Source organism: Lissotriton helveticus, chromosome 10, assembly GCF_964261635.1.
Source record: "Lissotriton helveticus chromosome 10, aLisHel1.1, whole genome shotgun sequence".
Classification (NCBI taxonomy): domain Eukaryota; kingdom Metazoa; phylum Chordata; class Amphibia; order Caudata; family Salamandridae; genus Lissotriton; species Lissotriton helveticus.
Window position 1 is genome coordinate 1,148,121,110 of NC_136071.1, and position 21,290 is coordinate 1,148,142,399.

Below are 21,290 nucleotides of genomic sequence, written 5' to 3' on the forward strand. Positions count from 1 at the left end.
ACCAGTGGTCAGTGCCTTTCATGACTCTGCACTTCTGGTGTGGAAAGTTGTGTCAGAACTGACGGCGCGTACGGGGGCGGCGTATTAGTAGGCACTGCGATGTCATCCCTGCGACCACGACGATGGATGCGGATTTACAAATGCCTCCTATCGACTCGCAGGGGTACTGCTGAAGACATTTTTTCCGGATCCAGTCTGACGCCTGGGGGTAATTTTAAGGTAAGGAATCTATAACTCATATGTCTCTTACAGATGCATTGTTACCAAAGGTAATTAACTTGTTAATCCGAACCACCCCCCCCCCCTCCCCCTCCCCCCCCCGGATCCGGGGCAGTGCCACTTGTGCTACTACGACCTTACACCACCGAAGATGTGTTGGATCAGTGGGTGGTAGGAATTTTGTGTATCACAGAGACTAACAAATCTTCTCCCACACAAGTTTGCAGGGCAACCTATGTAACGAAACGTAGTACCCACACAACTCGCACCACCCTATACTCCTTTGAGTTTTGTTTTTGGAGATGGCTGTGTTTAGTGGGCTTCCCTGAGCAGCGACCAAGCCCTGGTCGAAATACGGCTTCTACCTACCATTAGAATGGGGTAAATTTTTTCGCCGAAATTTGATATGTCTCCACATTGCGTTTCAGGACCTTTCTTTTTGTGGATTCTGCAAACCCTGTGTAACTTTGGAATCCGCAGCAAGATTCGTATTTGGCATGGGTACCTTATGTGAGCGGGGGGTGGGGGGGACCTGAGGCTTGAGCAGGAATTGCCATAAAAAGCACTCAACCTAGTGGTGGGAGGGTGGGGAGAGGTAATGTGAAGGAAGCATCAACAGCTAAGGGATTAACGGCAAGAATCTCAGTCTTGAGACCATCTTTTGACTGATATGAGTGCCAAGTCGAGCCATTAACGGGGCTTAGAATATGTTCATTGCGTTGTCGCCTAACCATACATTGTTTTCATTAAATGTCATTTGAGTGTCCATAGTTATAGTATCAAAGGTGCATAATTTGTAAGATTAGTAAGTGACCCGCTTAATCATGATTTTTGTTTTTAGGATATGGTGTGTGCTTCAAAACTTACTTTAAAGCACTAATTGAAACCAGTTCCTGAAAGTGAACTTTCTTTAGATTCTGTATGTTGGAACTCTAAATTTTAAATGGACCGATACTTTTTCCCAGAGAAGAACCTATATAGTAAAGGGTCTGAGTGTTTTTAGGATGCTTCTTGATGTAAGTAAGCTTAAAAAAATCAGAATTTGTGGAAGATGCACATAATGAAGAATCCTTTCCATGGGGTAAGTAACCTTTTCTGAATTTTTTTTTTTTTTTTTGTGTGTATCACGAGAGAGAAGAGAATTGTGTCTTAATTAGTTTTGTAAGAAAATAGTTTTTTCTGTACAGGTAGGCTGCTGTGATTGCAATGTAAAGCATGTTCTTTTTCAGCCATATTTATGTATGCTTCTTGTTTGTCCCATACGTCTTCACAGCAGTTTGATAACAATAACATCCTTGTGTCCCACTAACTAACTCCTGTTCTGGTACAGGCTAGACGATAATGACTTCTTCCCACGCAGTACTTGGGTCTAAGACCATACATACAAAGTGAGTTTGGCCTTCCCATGAACTAAGGTGTTTTAGGCATTAGTGGTATTTTTGAGGGATGTGTACATTGTGTTGTAGTTAATGTTGCCTTGATGTTTATGATTATTCCATGTCGTCCACCCAGCTCCCCACCCCCATTGTTTTGGTGTAAAGTTGGTGTTTCCTAAATGTTTTATTCTTCTTGATTTAATGCATGTCTGAGATAGCACCTTCCTGTATTCTGGTCTCAAATGCAGCACCCATGCCATCTGTCTTCCCCTATTTAGATGTATTGAGCTGCGTAATTGTTCCACCCACACTTCTCAGATTCTACAAATTTCTTGTTTGACTGCCAATTCGTACAGTTGCGTTTAATCAATAAATAGTGAGCAATTCTTATACTTTACCAGCATTTTCTGATGGATACTTCTACTTGCTGATTCCTTACCTTTTTAATATCTGTATGTCCGAGACTGGATCAGAACACTTTTGCCATTGCTCTTTACTGCTGGTTGGTGTTGCTGGCGCCATCTCTGTGGCAAAAGTAGTGCAAGCACAGTGTCAATGGAGCCATGTATTGCCACCCTGGCACACCAGCATCAGTTTACCTTTTTCCACACTCTTCAAGACGGATCCGGAGCTACTCTCTGGATTTTTCATTCTTCTAAAAAGGAATGTAGGCTTTAGGACTTGCCGTTCCTGCAGTGGACTAATGTCCCTTTCCGACACCCACAAGATGTGCCTGTGATGACTGAGGCCAAAGTAGAACTCGCCGCTGTGCAACAAATGGAGCTTCATTCACACCAAGGCCTTTGTGGAGTGGGAGGCAAAGTTTTTTTTGTTTGTTTTTTTTTAGTTCTTTTCATGGCATTGGCCTTTGATGAGCTCTATGCTGGCTGTGGTCCTGTTCCTCTGTCCTCCAATGAAAGACACAAGATGAGGAGTACAAGGGTCAGCATCACCCCTCAACTTAAAGGTTCTGAAGTGGGTCACCTTGACACAATCCACCTCCAGTCGAGTCCTCTTCAGAACCGGAGTATGTCGACTCACTCAGCCTGAGGTCACAACAGCTGCTGCACCAACTCCGGGCACACTGTCGTTCTTCCCCACATTCCCTCATGAACGTCAATTTACCAAAATGCCAGGGGTAGCTGAAGTGACATAAACCTTTTGACCATAATGAGGTCACAGGAAGTGACGACATATGACCCTTGATCCTGCATTGTCCCAAGAAGTGATGTCACATACCTTAATCCTGATGACTTCACAATTAATATTGCTGAATTTACATAATTGCATAATTAATATTTATTCTCCTAGGGAGAGCAAATGGTGGGGGGTTCTCTTCCCTGAGAAGAGTAGAAAAAAATGGGCTTTATTGGTGCATGTTAATGTACAATTTTCACATTTTGCTAAAGTCATAGGTGCTTAAAAATAGAAGACAAAATATTTAAGTCCTATCATGGTGAGGCAGGCTACTTAAATCTGACAGTCCCCATGAGTTCACCCAGTTAGGTTCTTAAAATGTCCTATGGGTGCCCCAGTAAATAAAAAAAAAAATACCTCCATTACTAGTACAAGCATTTTGCCATGGAGGCCTCTTATGCCTAAACATTACATACAATATGCCAGTGACAGAATGTCCCTAATACTGCTTCTCTTAACCTATGACATAAGGGACCTCCATAGTGCATGTCTAAAGTGTCAAGGACCACATTTTGTCATGGGTTGCCATATGACGTTGCCACAGTTGGCACATTGGAGGAAATTCTTGCCATATGGGAAGACATCACTAGCAGATTGCCATAGGTGTCAACTATGCCAAGCATTTTCTCCAGGAGGCCAGCGATGGCATTTTTTCATGGGTGTTCTATGCCAAAATTGTCCTACAGAGTGCCAACAGTACCATTTTGCTGAGTGTATCCCATATGCACGTATTGCCTCCAGTATTCCAGTGCCATTGTTTTTTAAGAGTGCTACCATAAGCCAAGAAGTATGCCAGGTTCATCAGCGGATCTGCAAGCATAACACATGCTCACATTTACTTAGTCACACTCATTCTATCATTAGCACTGACTTGCACTCATTGATTTTCACCTACTCTTGTTCACTCGCTCTCACCCTGAATCACTCACTCTTACTCACTCCTTTTGACACACACACATCCACTATCCCATGTACAGACATGCTTACACATACACGCTCTCACCCAGACACACACACACTCACCCAGACACACACACACACATCCACGCCCACTTGTATTAAAACCATTATGTTCGAGGCATGTGGGCTGCTGAATTCATATATATAGCATAGATCACCGCCTAGTGTTGGGTCCGGATGATTGCACATTGTTGTCCTGGAAGAGTCTTCGAAGTATCACGAGATAGGTGGCTCCTCCCCTGGACTACAGTGTGCATGGGCATCGACTCCATCCCCAGATTGTTTTTTTCCGCCATTGGGTTCGGATGCCTATTCGATCTCTCCAGTTCGGAATCGATATAACCTTTCCTTAAGGCCCGAAGGCCTTTTCCTATAGCGTCGGTATTGTCTTGCGTTCGGTGCCCAGCTCTGTTCCGGCTCAGTTCCGAGTCGGACATCCAGAGGAGTCGCGTGGCTCTTCGGTGCTCGAGGCCCAGTCAACGCAACCAGACTTTCGACGTCACATCATGGAACGGAGCCCGTTCAAGGGATGTCCCGTGTGCAACTCAAAGTATCCCCACATTGACGTCCACCCGGTGTGCAACAAGTGCCTGTCGCCGGATCACGATGAAGCCAACTGTATGGCTTGTTCCCGTTTTCGCTCCAGGAAGACGATTCGACTTCGGCGCGTGGCGCGCCAGGAGGCCCAGCAGACGGCCCCGGCGCCGGTGGACATTTTCAAGGGGGAAGAAGCAGATGAGCAAGAAGATCGAGAGCCGATTTCAACTCCAGCGGAGGAGATAGACTACGACGCAGACGTCGAAGTGCTCGATACAGAAGAAGTCGTCGACTAGGTAGGAGACGACAATAAGGCCTATGGGGCCACGGAAGATAGCTCAGGCGAAGAGCTATGCCCCGTTCGAACAATCACTAAGGCTCAGGTCGAGGGATCGCCACATGGCCTTACCCAAGATCTTACACCTGGATCCACGGCCTCGCCTACGGGCCCGGCTACGGACACTTCGACGGAGCCGCCATTGGTCAAACCGAAAGTGAAAGCTTCGGTGTCGACGAAAATGAAAGTGATAGAGACGCCGTCGAAACAGAAGACGTCTGTCGCTCTGGTCGCCTCCTCGTCTTCCGACATGTCGGGGCAGCCAAAGAAGGTTGTCGATCCGGTTAAGTCGCTCAAGGGCGTCGAGCTGAAGTCGCTCAAGGGCGTCGAGCCCAAATCGATCAAGGGCGTCGAGCCGAAGACTGGGGCACCAAAACCAATTGTCAGGGCCGCCGACCCGACACCGTCGGCGCCCAAGGCCGTCGTCACAGAAGGAGGACACGGCGCACCAAAAGGGGCTGATCCTGCACATCGGCCGGAGAAAGCCAAGGTTTCGGCGCTAGAGTCTGCACATGCTGGTGGACCGAGAACGTCTGTCGGATCGTCGAAACCGTCCGCATCCTTCACAAAGCAGGTGTCGGACTCATTGCAACGCATCAGGAACAAGGCTTCCGCGGTCGATCCGAAGGATACTTCCACCCCGAAGCAGGCTGCCAAGACGCCAAAGTCCTCGGCGCCAATCCAGTTCACGCTGCCGCCCAAGGTAGCGCCAAAGGCGTTCGCACCCAAGTCGCTCGACAACGCGCCCATGAAGGTGTCTACAGGGTCGAAGCATCGACAACCCCTGATGGAGGAGCAGTCGGAACACTTTATCGACGCCGACACCGGTAAACTCACCCTCTACAAGAGAAAGATCACGCCGGCACAGCCTATGGAGTCCTACACGATTCCTTTGAAGCGCAAGAAGCCCTCTACGGATTCCCCAGTGCTGGTTGAGCCGATTGATCCACGACCTCGAACCATTGCTCCACCCTCACCCACTTATTCGGATGTGGAGGCTGGGGAAGGGGACGATGAGGAGTACAACTTCCCTGCCGACACTGATCCTGAGGATCACCTGGACTCATGGGCAGATGCAGGGGACCCAGGGGATCAGCACACTGCCCCGGACACTCGGGTGTACAATGTCAAAACCTCTCCTACTGAGGATTCTGCAGCATTCAATGCTCTAATTGAGAGGGCGGCTACAAATCACAACGTCCAGCTCCATGCTGACCCTGTTGAAGTGGACTTCCTGTTTGATACCTTTTCCGCCTCTGAAAAGACTGTCAAAACTCTGCCAATGTTAAAGGGGGTTCTGAAACATGCTGCGGACATTTTTAAGGAACCCACACGTGCCAGGGTTATAAACCCCAGGATTGAAAAAAAGTATAGACCGGCACCTGGCGACCCTACCTACATCAAGGGCCAGTTGCCGTTGGACTCTCTGGTTGTTTCTAATGCCCGCAAGAGGGCAAATTCACAAACCACTGGTGATGCTCCTCCCCCTGACAAGGAATCTAAAGTGCTAGAAGCATCAGGGAAGAGGGTGGCGGCTTATGCGGCCAATATCTGGCGTATTTCAAACACTCAGGCGCTCTTGGCCAGATATGACAGGGCACACTACGATACACTAGAGACCCTGTTACAACACTTGCCAGATCAGTATATGGAGGCAGCGGAGATGCTCATTCATGAAGGGAAGCTCATCTCAAATGCTTCTATTAAATGTGCACTGGACGCAGCGGACACCGCGGCCAGAGCCATTAACACAAGTGTGATGTTGCGACGTCAGGCCTGGCTCTGAATCTCCGGGTTCAAACCAGAGATACAGACCACCATCCTCAATCAGCCTGTTAACCCTGATCGTTTATTTGGACCTGAGGTGGATACCACCCTGGAAAAAATAAAGAAAGATACCGAGACTGCAAAGTCCATGGGGGCTCTCCAGTCCCAGCAATTCAGGGGTAGTACTTTTCGTCGCTCAAGCAATAGGGGTGTTTCCAGAGGCCAGATGTCCCAGCAAACACAGTACAATAAAGGTGGGGCGCAGACCTCTTACAACAAGCAGAGTAGAGGAGGCTATCGTGGCAACAGCGCCAAGGGCAGAGGTCGTGGAAACAACAACTCCAGATACTCCGCCACCAACAAACAGTGACGCCTTGTCACTGCCCCCGACCATACAACACCAGTCCGGGGGAGACTCCAGCGGTTCCTGCCAGTCTGGAAATCCATCACCACAGACAGGTGGGTCAGAAAACTTATCCAGTACGGTTATTGTCTGGAGTTAACGTCCACTCCACCCAACATCCCACCAAGGCACCGTCCTATGTCAACAGAGCATTTGCACTTATTGCAGCAGGAGGTGGCAGTCATGCTGCAAAAAGGGCAATAGAGCTCGTGCGGGTGGAGGACAGAGGCTCCGGAGTGTACTCCCTGTACTTCCTGTTCCCAAATAAAGACGGGTCCCTCGGATCCATACTGGATCTCAGACCCCTAAACCAGTACATTCTCTCAAAACACTTTCACATGCTCACGCTGCAGCAGGTTCTTCCGTTGCTCAATCAGGGAGACTTCCTCGCAACATTAGATCTCAAGGATGCTTATTTTCACATTCCACTACATCCGTCACACAGAAAATACCTCAGATTCACCATTCAGAATCAGCATTATCAATTCAAGGTCCTCCCTTTCGGAGTGACCACAGCGCCCAGGGTCTTCACAAAATGCCTGGCGACAGTGGCTGCGCACCTCAGGAGGCAGAACGTTCACGTCTACCCTTATCTGGACGACTGGCTTGTCCAAGCAAAGTCGGCCCAGCAGTGCGCCGCCAACATGTCCCACACCATTCACCTTCTTCACAATCTGGGATTCTCACTAAATTATCCGAAGTCGCACCTTCAGCCAGCCCATGTGCGGCAGTATCTGGGCGCGACAATAGATACTCTGGCAGCCACGGCTCAACCAAATTCTGTGAGGATCAACAGCATTCAGTCGCTTGTCCAGAAGTTCAGACCGCAACACTCGCTTCCATGCAGTTGATAGGCATGATGGCCTCCTGCATTTTCATAGTCCTGCATGCCACACTACATATGCGTCCGCTTCAGGAGTGCTTAGCACATCAGTGGAATCAGGCTCAAGGGCAGTTGAAAGACCTAGTGTTGGTGACCGGTCGGGCATACAACTCTCTGCATTGGTGGACTCCACACAACCTTTGCAAGGGCCGACCGTTCCAAGAGCCTGTGCCACAGATTATTCTGACAATGGACGCATCTCTCCAGGGATGGGGAGCTCATGTACTCCACTTCACAGTGCCGGGACTATGGACATTGCAGCAACAAAAGATGCACATCAACTACCTAGAACTGATGGCAATCTTCATGGCGATGAAGGCATTCAAAGTACATCTGTGCAACAAAGTAGTGTTGATCCGGACGGACAACATGACAGCCATGTACTATATTCAAAAGCAGGGAGGTACACAATCTCCACAGTTGTCTCATCTGGCTCAGAGCATGTGTAAGTGGGCCATTCAGAGGAACATCTTCCTCATGGCGGAACGCCTCCCGGGCAAGGACAATCAGATGGCGGATCTGTTCAGCAGGTACAGCCACCAAATGCACGAGTGGGAGATACATCCATCGGTACTCCGCCCGTACTTCCAGCAGTGGGGTCATCCAGAGAGAGACCTGTTCGCCACAAGAGAAAACGCCAAATGCCAAAGCTTTGCCGCCAGGTTCCCGCACCCACAGTCGCAGGGCAATGCGATATGGATGAACTGGTCAGGCAGATTTGCGTACGCTTTTCCCCCAGCACCTCTCATACCGCTGGTGGCAAGAAAGCTATAGCAACATTCGATGACACTCATCCTGGTTGCTCAAACGTGGGCACGCCAACCATGGTACACCACGTTTCTAGAACTCTCCGTGGTACCGCATCAAAGGCTGCACCTCACACCCAGACTTTTGACGCAGAGCCATGGCGACATTCAGCACCCAGATCCGCAACAGCTCAACCTGGCAATCTGGCTCCTGAGGTCTTAGAATTTGGCTACCTTAACTTGCCTCCTGACTGCATGGATATCATACGGGAGGCAAGAAAGCCCACCACCAGAGCATGCTATGCTGCAAAATGGAAGCGGTTCGTCATTTACTGTGCAGAACGCAACATCAACCCGCTAGATGCTTCTACTCACGTTATTTGTTACATCTTTACAAATGCAATCTGCCATATGCTTCCATTCGGATACACTTATCCGCCATAGCGGCTTATCTCCAGAACAGGCAGCATCTCTCCGTTTTCAGAGTGCCTGCCATTAAAGCCTTTCTAGAAGGACTGAAACGGGTCATTCCTCCCAGAACCCCGCCAGCTCCTGTATGGAACCTTAATGTGGTCCAGACTGATGGGTCCACCTTTTGAGCCTCTACATTCATGCGAGATCCAGTTCTTAACATGGAAAGTGGCTTTCCTTATAGCCATTACGTCACTGCGACGTGTTAGTGAGCTCCAGGCGCTCACCGTACAAGAGCCATTTATACAGATTCACTCAAACAGGGTGGTGCTGCGCACTAACCCTAAATTTCTTCCTAAAGTCGTTTTCACAGTTCCATGTCAATCAGACTCTTGAACTGCCTGTGTTCTTTCAAAATCCAGAGACAGTAGCTGAAAGAATGCTCCGCACTCTTGATGTCAAACGAGCTTTGATGTACTACATTGATAGGACCAAAGATTTTAGGAAGACAAAGCAACTCTTTGTTGCCTTTTCCGCCCAACACAAAGGCAACCCCATTTCCAAAGCAGGTATAGCCAGGTGGATCGTTAGGTGTATTCAAATTTGCTATCAAAAGGCTAAGCACACTTTAACGGTCCCCCCCCAGAGCCCACTCCACCCGCAAGTTGGGGGCCTCCATGGCTTTCCTTGGTAACATCCCTTTGGAAGACATCTGTAAAGCAGCCACATGGTCTACCCCACACACATTTACGAAACACTACTGTGTGGATGTGCACTCCAAGCAGCTGTAGGGCAGGCTGTTCTAAAAACACTTTTCAAACATCTGCAGCTGGCACAGGCGGCCGCCGCTAATAAAGGGACTGCTATATATTCTATGCTATAGATATGAATTCAGCAGCCCACATGCCTCGAACTGTATATGCTACTTACCAGTATGCATCTGTTCTTGGCATGTAGGGCTGCTGACATTCATATCGCCCGCCCTCCTCCCCGGCGCCTGTAGCGGCTGCAGAATTTACACTTACTCTTAGCATGGCCATCGCTCACACTGTTACACTCCATCTTCGCCACAATGGCTAAGAACAATCTGGGGATGGAGTCGATGCCCATGCGCACTGTAGTCCAGGGGAGGAGCCACCTATCTCGTGATACTTCGAAGACTCTTCCAGGACAACAATGTGCAATCATCCGGACCCAACACTAGGCGGCGATCTATGCTATAGATATGAATGTCAGCAGCCCTACATGCCAAGAACAGATGCATACTGGTAAGTAGCATATACAATTCTTTTTGTCACAAAGATGCCAGTGAAGGTCCAGATCTTTCTGCTCCACTTTTTATTACACTAATAGTGAATAATAAACTATTTATTCCCACATAATGGAATAAAAATTACCCGGATACGAGATTAGACCCTGGCTCTGCTAATGTGAGACACCCTTGTGTTCTTGGCACTCTTTTGCCAACTCTGAGGCCAGGGGTTGCAAAGGCAGTGCCAGGAGTAGGAAGGGGCATGCTGGGGGTCGCAATTGTGACCCCCCCCCTTCTCCTAAATGACGTCCATGCATTCTCTCCCTTTCACCACCTACCCTCCTGGTGTACTCGAAGATCCCAACACCTAGAATCTAGCAAGCATAGTCCCTCCACAACCTGATTGAGTTATTCAGGCATGTGTTGCTCCCCTATGGTGCACTGATGGGACTCCTTGGTGCTCCATTTGGGTATATGCAGGCCGATCTTCTGTGCGATTTGAACCCTAGAGGAACTCCTCATGGGAAGCCTCTGGCACAGAGGCCCTTGCTAGTAGCCCTCCAAGAATGCCTACACAAGGGCTGCCATCGGAATCACTGTCTCTTCAAAGAGACCTCCGTCAAAGACCCAGGCAATCCTGATGAAGTTTAGGAGGGAGGCCCAAAGGATAGCCGAGTAGGTGCGGTATAGAGGAGCCGAAGCGTGAACCAACTCTGTACCAGCGTTACTGGCTGACCATGGATGACGTTTTGGGCTCTGATCCAAACCATATGCCGAAAGGGGTGCCTTCATTATTAGAATGATATCAGTGAGTCAGACAACTGCACTCCCACCCCCGCCCCTCCTCCCACCCCCACCTTCCACCCAGTATTCAGATCCTGCACATTATCTGCCATTGCAGAATACTAGTGGCCTGGATGCCCCCCCCCCCCACACACACACACACACACTCCACCCCTCCCCACAAAATACATAAATTGCGTATCCCTTATATCACATCCATTTGCAGCCAAAGGTTTGAGATGCTGTTCCTGGTGCAGGTTCCTGTGCTGCTGAAAACAGAACATTGGATGGTGTCACTCAACTCACAGGATGCATATTTTCACATACTGTTCCGGAAGTCACACAGCAAGTACCTGCAATTCGTGGTAGGTTCTGCACATGACCAGTTTGTCTCCTTCCAGTTCAGGTTAACCTGGGCGCCTATAGTTTCTCTGAAGGTGACAGCAGTGGGTGTGGCGCATCTGCACAGGTCAGGAATGAGTGTTCCAGTACCTTGGCATTTGGCTGCTCAAGGCTGGCCTGCTGCAGTTGGTGTCGGACCCCCTACAGAAGCCCGCATCCCTACTGCTCGATTTGAGATTTTCTGTCAATGTACCCATGTTCCAAATAGAACCCTTGAAGCACCTCCTGTTCACAAGGCGGTATAGGAAGCAACACATTGTAAAGCCTTCCTTCTAAGGAATCTGATGTATTGGAGACATGATTCTTATGTGGCAGCTAAAGCTCTAGTCTTGATATTTTTTGCCTGCTAGCTCTGCTGGCTACCTGCATTTGACTGGTTCCGTATACACAATGGCACATGAGGGCTCGACAACAGTGCCTTTCTCAACAGTGACTAGTGTAGGGGAGATTTGCAGACAAAATCTGGATCTCCACACACACTTCAATGGACTTGTGCTGTTGGTCAGTAGAAGAGCACATTTAAAAAGGGATGTCCTTCTGCCTCCACTCACCCGCTGCCCCCAACCAACCCTTTGCTGCTGATCTGTTCAGATAAGTATCCTCGGAAAGATAGTTACAGAAAGTAAATAGCTTTCAGCAATTGCCATCAAATCAACATGCAGTATAGACATAAGTAACCATTCACCAGCTGCTTGACGCCAGCTGTTTTGATACTAAATAAAACAAAAATAGTTTGTTTACATAGCGACTCGTGTACAAATGCACATTCCTCGAAAGAGCTTTAAATCTTGTCAAATGCCTGCTTCAACGACTTGTAGCAATAGGTACTGGAGAAGGTGTAAATGTTTGAGATTTTAGTCAGTATTGCTCTGGGACTTCATCTGTTTACATTGATGTTTCTGTCTCTGGTACAAGGTGACCATGTGATTTGCTCATTTCCCCAAAATGTGGTCATGTGTGGAACTCGAGACTTGGACTTGTTCATTGTATTAAAAAAAGCAGCTAGGTCAACCACTAAATCATATCTTCTCCATTGTACTTTTCTGTTGAATACATTTTGTCGAAATAGTGAGTTTCAAAATTACTTTCTTCGTAACTCATGAAATGTAAATGTTAGAAAGTCAAAAATCGATATTCACTGTACCCAGGGGCCTCTTTAGCATCAGTTGTTTGGTGTTCTTATGGCCCAAAGAAATAATATGCCAGTGAATCCGCTGGGGTACTATTGGGGCATACAACGATTAAAGTAATTGTATGCTGCAGGACGACATCTTGGCACATGGTCTGCGTATACCCTTCTCCGGAATTAGCATTGCAACCATGTCATAAATTCTCTTAACTCAGTTTGGCTACAGGAAATAAGAGTTCCAGTACATTCATTAATTTTAACAAGCCAAAAATAATTCGAGGTTTTGACTATTTGAGGGTGTTTTTAATTTTTCGTTGGTTTCTTTTTATTTCTACCCGTCAACCTAAAAATGAGCACCTGCAATAACTTTCTTATCTATTGTGCTGTAGCGTTGGCCCTTATAAAAGCTTAGGAGTCTTCAGTCGAGTTTAGTTGTGTTTCTTTTTTTTTTTTTTGTCCATCTTTATGCTTTTTGTTTAGAAATGTGATGAACCTACCAAATTGAACACTGAGCAAGTTACATTTATATTTCGAGCAGTGAAGCTACATTGTACTTTCTTGATTTGAGGCGAAGTTGACTGTTTCTTGAGTAACTCGACGCATAATTTTAACTAAATTGGCATACTGAAAATCTAAAATCCGCAGGAGAAACATCTGCTAATATTACATTTGGGTTTTGGAGTGTGAAAGGAGAACGGATGGGCCATTTTAAACCCATTAAAGCATACATAGAGAAATGTATTAGAGCAGTTGTCAGCAGAATGTGAGCTAGGATACAGCGAATGTCTGAGCATTAGGACTATGAACTTCACGAAAGGTTTTTTTCTCTTGGAAAACAGTTTATCAGTCCAACAGCTCTTTGGGATCCTTCATTTACCCTTTGCATGCTTCCTGGAAAAGGCCCCCGTGCAGAAAACATTGCATCTTTAGATGTCCTAGGATTTGTAGTTAAATAAGGTTTTGGAATATAAATTTACATACAGCATAGGTCTGTATTTCAAGGTTCTCTCTAAACAAGTGTTTGTGTCGGATCAACATTAGTAATTCAATTGTACTTCTTTATTTCAACAGCCCTGACAAACCAGCGAGTGTGAAAATAAGCATAGAAGACACGTCATCCGGGAAGTTTGTGAATACTGAAACGTCCCTATAGAAATGAACCTATGTGTGTGTATATATGTATGTGTGTATCCTGACTAGATGCCATGTCCTTCAAGAGCGATTGTTACGTTTTTATTTTGTTTTTAAAGTATTGCCTGTGCGCCTCAAATTCAGAACTGTAAATATTGTACCTACAGAAAACGTCTTTCGCTGTTTGTAATGTACAGTTAGATATCAGGTGAGCAAACTTATTTATGCTACAAAAATAAAATTTTATTCTTTTAAATAGGAAGGTAATTTTAAATGAAGCTGCTGGTACACAGTGTGTAGTGCAGTGAACTCGACTGTGCAGTAACTATTTGGGATCAGGTACTTCTAGTTGATTAAAAACAAACCTTTAAATAGCCCCCTGGAAAGCTTCATTTTCACTATGAACACTTAGGGTTGTAGTTCTTTGTGCAGGAGAAGATTGTTGACTTTATGTGGATGAGGGTAGGCATACTGGTGCTCAATCACGCATGAATCCGTCTTCCTTTTAGCTATTCCATTCAGAGTCTGGAAAGATGTGCTAAGGGGCTATGCTGTCTAAAGTGGGATATCTGGGAGGAAAACATCCTTGTATTCTTCTCTACTCTTCTCGTGAATGTGGCTGTGCCCTAAACTGTAACCTGCGTCTTTAGTCATTGGTCCTGGATTCTGCTTTGCCGTGTTGCTGTTGCATGAAACATGACTTCCGGTGTCTTTCAGCTTCCACTGTTGAACAGGTTAGTCAAGAGGATCCTTTTCAACTGCAGTACCTGCGTGCTTTGAGTCCATCAGTATTAGTATGTATATAATATTGGCTCCAGGAGGATTGCCTCTCTGATACATGTATTGCATCAGGCACACACAATTTGGTGCATTCCTCGCTGTCCTTCAGTGTAGTTTCAGAACTACCCAGTATTGTCCAGCCTTGGCCTGAGACCGTTTCATTTACAAATGCAATCTCCATAACATCCTTAGGGATGTTGGCACTGTTTGTGGTGTCTGCCATGCCTTATTTCAGTAGTATAAGACATTACACCTCTATTACAGCTAGGCAGTGTCCACCTCCTTGCATTTCGGTTACAGTTTTGAAATGTCTATCTCCAAAGTAATTATAAAATAATCCTTAGTCTGGGTTTAAGCCTACTCGCTTCCTCTTGTAATTGTGCGGGTCATGAACCTTAAACCTCTAAGGAATTTTGCTGCTGTTAATTGAGACTTGTATCATACATTTCAAACGAGGTGTTGCTTCCTGAATACTTAACAGAGTAAATCCTCCAATAGTACAGTGTTTCAGGCATAGTTTTAAGACTGCCTCGTACAGGTTGACTGTAAAACGTGTCACCTGATCAGTTAAACATACAAATGGAAATGAAAGATTTACTTTAAATTATAAAACTTCTTCAGCGGAGTTTGCTATCAAAAGGTTATTGCTGCATTTTACTCATTCTTATGTCATTGTTTACGCATCTAAAAACGAGTGGGAAAGTAGTTTACAGTTAAAGTTTACAACTATATCCTTCCGCTTTCCTCATCCAATATGCACCAGGTTCAGGTCGAAAGAGCTCAGACCCTATTAATCTTACCCATCACATTGCAATAACAGAAATAAAGTGAATTATTGGTAGTTGAAGAATAAAATATAAAATAGCTACATTGGTCAACACTGCCTTAACTATTGTAGGAGCTGAGCAGTGGCAAATGTTGGTGCAAATGCTTGGATTTCAGATTCCACTGCAGTAAATCCCCTGTTGCACACAGTCCTGCACTTTCATTTGTATGTGTCGGCAGAGGTTAGTGCTCGGGTTGACTATGGAGCCAACTCAGGAAGTTGTTCTCACTAGCTTCTTATTTATGTTAAAAAATATATGGTTGAAATTTAATTGGGTTGGAAGTGGGTGTCTTGAAGAAAAGATTTTAAATTTGGGTTATAAATTCCACATGTACAAAAGTGATGACACGCCTTTGCAGTTTGTCAACTTAAATGTGTATTTTTGTCTGGGAGCCTAAGTGTAGATGTAATTATTTGCGTAATTGTCATGTTTTATCCTTTAATGAATTTTTCTATGAACAGGAAAGGCATCCAGGTAGCGATTTCGACAGTATTTGCTCAGTTAAATAAGGCTTGCGCTGGTAGTATTTCAAAGGAATTTTGGGGATCGACAGTAATGAAAGGGGTAAAGTACCTTCAATATCAAATGGAGCTCCCAAACCTATGTGCGCATACTCCTATCCTTTTTTACATCCTTGGGAATGAAGAAAGTCTGCTTTCAGGATGATTGCAGAGATCGTCAATCAATTGACTTTGCTTAGCTAAACTGAGTGTGGTTCCTTCCTATGGAGGTATCAAAAGTACACCATTTTGCTTTCTCCCATTAGTGAAGTTTAAGTACCCACTGACATTCTTCTAAAAGTTGTGCATCAATCTGCACTAATTTCTTTTCAAATGCCATTGATCTGTTATACTATTACTAAGTTACTAAATGTTAGGGTACATTTCTGACCGGCTTCCTTATATTTGTCTTTCTCCATGCGTGACCCCCTATTGGTTCATGTTTACAAAGTCTAGCTTTGTGAATGCTCATTGGCATACCATGTATCTGAAGAGAGAGTGATTTTCTATAAAGGGGTGTATGCATACTTTCTGAAAGGTGTAAGCAAAGTTTTTGCTTGTTTAGCTGTCTATAACGTAGTCATTGAATCGTATGCCCGTATATGGTCAATATGATAGTTTTTTTCAGCCCGGCAGAAACATGATGTGAAGCCAGCTGCTGGACCTTGTGCTGCAAACGTGTTGCCATTTTTAATGTTCTGTGTCAGTTATTTATTTTTTATAGGAGTCTGTTAATTACATAGATACAAAGTCGATTATTTACCAGACAAAGAAAAGTGCACACTGCAAATTTAAAATCCACTAGCTGTTAGTTTCACAGTTGTTTATGAGGAGAAAGTACTCCTTCACCATAGCTTTTTGTTAGAAACAGCCAAGTGTTTATTTTTATACTGAAATTAGTAACTTTATGCCTACATTTAAGGAGATCTTTAGCCACGGGTGTAACATGGAGAAAATTCTGATTAGACCTAAATCACAGTAGACTTATAATCTATTTACGCACACGTGCCAAAAACAGTACTTAGTTAATTACAAAGATCAGTTAATTACTAAACTTGGGGACACACACTATGTAATCTTAAATGCTAATGTCCATTAACATTTCCTCCAGGAGAGGGCAGTAATTGGTTTAGGCTATGGATGCAAAAAAGTAACGTGTTCTTTCATTTACCTAAATTGCAAATGCTGTCACGTTAATGGCAAATGCTGCCACGTTAATTCACTCTTCGTTTTACTGGAACGCTAGTCGTCGTTCATGCAGAGTACTAGGGTCGCTATACTAAGAAGTTCTTTTAAGTTTATGGAACTAGGTTAAGTATTTGGCAAACAAGATCTTTATCACTAAAAATATATGGATGCCACATAGGCATAATACAGCATGAGTTTCAGCAAAGTGCTTCATTTCTTGAAAAAGTAATGCTATTGTCCTACATATCTTTAGAAAGAGGGCGATTTGAAACATAGATGTTTAATGGGGACAGCAGCTTTTCCCATAGGCTCGACTGCGATTTCTGTAACACCTAGTGAGTCCATATATTGTACATAATTTGTAGCCTCAACACCGTAAACATGTGCAGGGAAATAAATATTACACCCAGCAAAACTAAGGCATGTAGTAAAAGATTTTGGACGGTTAATTTTAGCATGTCAAATGATCCCTATGTTTGGTCTTCCTGATCATGGGTGCACTTCACTGCCTAACTTCTGTGAAGATAAAAACTGCTCCTACTGCTTAGTTTGACCTCAGTTGTGGGATATTTTGCAGTGTCAAGGGTTATCTGATGAAGGAAGAGAAAGCAGGACAGTTATATGCACGCTTGGAAGGTGCTAGTGTTTGGTGTGATCTTTTTGATTTCTTTAATACTGTTGGATCATCTGAGAGGAGGGCCCTGCCATATGTCTAGAGATAGAGGATAGTGTTTGCTGTGTTTCTAGAGGTGAGGAGTCTGCTTGCCAGAGTGCATGCTTACTATTCTTGCCTCAAAACATAAACTCTCTTAATTACTATATTCTCCATTGCCTAGTTGTGGTTGAAGAACAGCTCTTAAACTGCACCCCCCATTTTATACAATTGGTGGTAGCTTAAGATAGCCGATGGCCAACCTCCACTGCAGTAGCCCAGCACAGTGCTTCACTGGAGTGTGCTGTAGAGAAGGGTGAATGGATATTTAAAAGTCTACTTAGTCATCCACTGAAGTACTTAAGCTCAACAACAAGATGCTCAAGACTGCTTAACAACTTGCTTTCCAAAGCAATGTGCATATTGTTGGGATCAGTGAAAAATGGTTGAGGCACGGTTGATCTAATGACTGATTTACACACCACAATGGCTGATAGCAAAAGGGTAATACTGTAAATCGTTCCTTTTTGAATCACACACCTATTTATTTTTGTTTATTATCTAAAGGAGAAAATTACAGAGAAAAAAGCAGAATGGAATAGTACAGAGAACTCCATTCCTTAATGAGTGGTCGGAATGGTCATTTAAATGGCCAGTTGATTGACTAAGGAACCAATCCAGAGGGAGCGTGAGAAATTTGCCAACAATTACGGGTGACTAGAGCAGAAATCCACTGTCGCTATTAGTTTTTTTCAAATAGTGCTGGGTTTGAACTATACTATCAATTCATGCTCCTTTGAGGTTCCAAGAAAATCTTACACATGGAATGTACACTGCATGTAATGAAACATGCCATTTGTATCATGTTTTCCTATCCTAATCTTTGATACATTCTGCTTTATTCAAGTGTGTGTATGTCTTCCAGTGTTCTGAATATTTTAATTCATGAAAACGAGTTTTAGTATTCATTATGACACGTGATACTTTGTGTTAAACGGCACAGTTCTAGATTTTTACAATTGCTTTTATAATTACGATGGTGTCATTTTATTATTTTGTATTAAAATTAAAAATTAGGTAAATATTGTATGGAAAGTAAACCATATTTTCTCAGTTTATACTGTGAGATCCACAAAATTCTTTCTGTGATCTTGTTGGGGAAAAAACAACTTGCCTTTGTAATTTGTTTGATAAATGTTAGAGAAACTATTTTTGTAACATTACAAAAATTGAAAGCAATAAAAATGTGATGATCTCTTGCTGATGTTTGTTCTTTTTTTTATCTATGGAAATTCTGTAGGCAAACGTTTGAAGTTCTATATATGTGATGCTCAAAGATCTAAAGCATATCAGAATACTTTATACTTAAATTTGCAATATTCAAGTCAAGTCAAAAAGGCTTTATTTCGATAAAAAAATTATCATAAAAGCAGCACATAAACACAATACGCAGTAATTTATAAAATCAATAGAGCACATATAGAACATTTTTACAAATTTACAAACAGTTCATTTAGAGAGTAAAAAGGAATTAAACAGTTAATTTTAGCCTCTTGATACGGATGGACCAAGCCCATGATAAGAATTTAGCTAAAACACAAGCATAGGTGGGACGGCTATCAGACATTAATATCCTGATTGCAGTCACATGACTCTTGGTACCTAACTGCCGACATAAATTTTTGAGCCAAACCCTCCTTGGAATTGCATACTCTGTGCATTCAAACATAAAATGCGCCAATGACTCTGGTTTAAGTGAGCACGCTGGGCAAAGCTCTGAGGTTTGAACGTGTGATTTCCAACTTGAAGTAAAAGAATAAAGGGGAAGGGTTCCTGCTCTAAATTTAAAATATAGAGCCCTATCAAAGGGTTTTTCAATAGTGTCAAGATACACTTCCCGTTTAGGGTGGTCCTTAAATTTCAGGAAATCCTCAGTAAGTCTGCCCATGATAGTACTAGTATTTCTTTTTGTGGAGATCCAGTCCCAATAAAGTTTCTTGAGCGTTAACTTCGGGGGAGAAGTTATATTTATCCACGCCTCATTAAGGCCCAAATTAGCTAGCAGCAACTTCATGTCTCTTAGCCATTTAATTTTGTGCCACCCAGGTAGTGACATGATTTCTGCAAGGCCTTGGGCATATTTGCTGAGTTCCTCCACACGCCACAGCCGCGCCCATAACAAGAGTGGTCGAAATTTCGCGAGGTCATCAATTGGGCGACATCCTAGGTCCAACATTAGCGGGACCGTGGGTGTTCCCTGCGGTAGAGACATAATCGCTCTGCAAAATTTCGTCTCAGATCTTGGTAGCGCATCGGAAATGGATGACCCCCAGAGTTCGGCCCCATAAAGGGCAGAGCTGACATCCTTGGCCGAATAGATCTCTAGGACAGTAGCTATAGGTCTTGTTTTACAGGAGCGTTGTTCTTTCAAAAGAGCTACTGTTATTCTCTTATGAGTTAAAAGCATTTTGTCCAAGTGTGGTGTCCAATCCAGTTTATGTGAGAGGCGTATCCCAAGATAGTCGAAAACTTCAACCCTTTCCAGCGGTTCAGCATTCAAAATAGGAGAGCGGACTGGTTTTTTGGGAGGATTCAGAATAAGATATTTTGTCTTACTAGTGTTGATTACCAGGCCACGATTAGCACAGAAAGATTGAAAGTTATTTAGGAGTCTTTGGAGACCTATAGGGGTCTTGGACATTAAAAGCGTATCATCCGCGAAGAGGAGGGTTGGTATGCGCTCGCCAGCCAGGGATGGTTCATCTGAAGGATGTTTCCGAAGATGCTCAACCACCCCGTTAATATAAAGGGAGAAAAGGGTGGGAGCCAGGACACATCCCTGGCGTACACCTCTCTCTACCGGGATACTATTGGTTTTTTCCCCCCCTGGGCCCCACCTAATCTGGGCTAAACTGTTTTCGTGCAACCTAACAAGCAACACGAGCAAGTAGTGCGGTAACCCCATTTCAGCCAGTACGCTTCATAAGGTCTCCCTAGGTACAAGGTCAAAGGCAGTCTTTAAATCGATGAACGCGAGATAAAGACTGCCCTTGCCTATGACCACAACCTTCCAGTAAACCATCATAAGCCTAAAAGCTTGCTCGATTGTCCCAGTTCCTACTCTAAAACCCGCATGGTAGTCCGTGAGGATTTTATTTTCTTCTACCCAATTTAGGATTCTTAGCAGTATAACCTTGCCAACTACTTTTTGGCTGATATCCAGCAGGCTAATGGGCCTATAATTTGACGGATCTTCCCTGGGGCCTTTTTTGTAGATAGGGACCACTTCCGCCCCTTTCCACGAGGAGGGGACAGGGGCGCCCCTACAGATAGCGACAAGTAGGGAATGGATGAATTTTCCCCACTTTAAGATGTCAGATCTTAAAAGGTCACCAGGGATACCATCCGGGCCAGCCGCTTTTTGGGGAAGAATAGTGCCTATGGCATATTCAACCTCCTTAATAGTAAAATCAAAATCGCTAGGCTGAATGTTCCCGATTGGAGGGAGCAATGATGGACCCGCAACCCCCCCTTGGGAAACACTCATCAGCGATTGGTCAGCTTGGCGAGTGTATAGCTTAGAGAAATGTTGGACCCACGCCTGACTAGGGATATTACAAGTTATTAGATCACTATCAGGCCTATTCCGAGCTCTAATAGTGTCCCAAAAACATTTAAAATCCTTCTTAAAGCTAGCTTCTTTGAGAATAAGCCAGTAGGCTTCTTCCCACTCCTTTTTTGCTAGACCCAGTATTTTCTTATGTTCTTTCCTGGCTAGCTGTATTTGGGGTTGAGATTTGCCTTTGACGG

At 44.5% G+C, this 21,290-nt stretch overlaps 1 protein-coding gene and 1 long non-coding RNA gene across 3 annotated transcripts in view; one reads left to right on the forward strand and one right to left on the reverse strand.

Moving 5' to 3' along the window:
* The window catches only part of SLC4A7 (solute carrier family 4 member 7), a 441,084-nt gene extending 422,345 nt beyond the window's left edge, over positions 1-18,739 (forward strand). For both annotated transcript variants that reach the window (XM_078663959.1, XM_078663958.1), the window contains one exon: positions 13,474-18,739. In XM_078663959.1, coding sequence (XP_078520085.1) covers positions 13,474-13,555 — 82 coding nt within the window. In that variant the 3' untranslated portion in view covers positions 13,556-18,739. The remainder of the gene's footprint in view (positions 1-13,473) is intronic.
* LOC144784879 (uncharacterized) overlaps positions 1-21,290 on the reverse strand; it is a 334,923-nt gene that overhangs the window by 230,211 nt on the left and 83,422 nt on the right. The gene's annotated exons all lie outside the window — the stretch shown is intronic.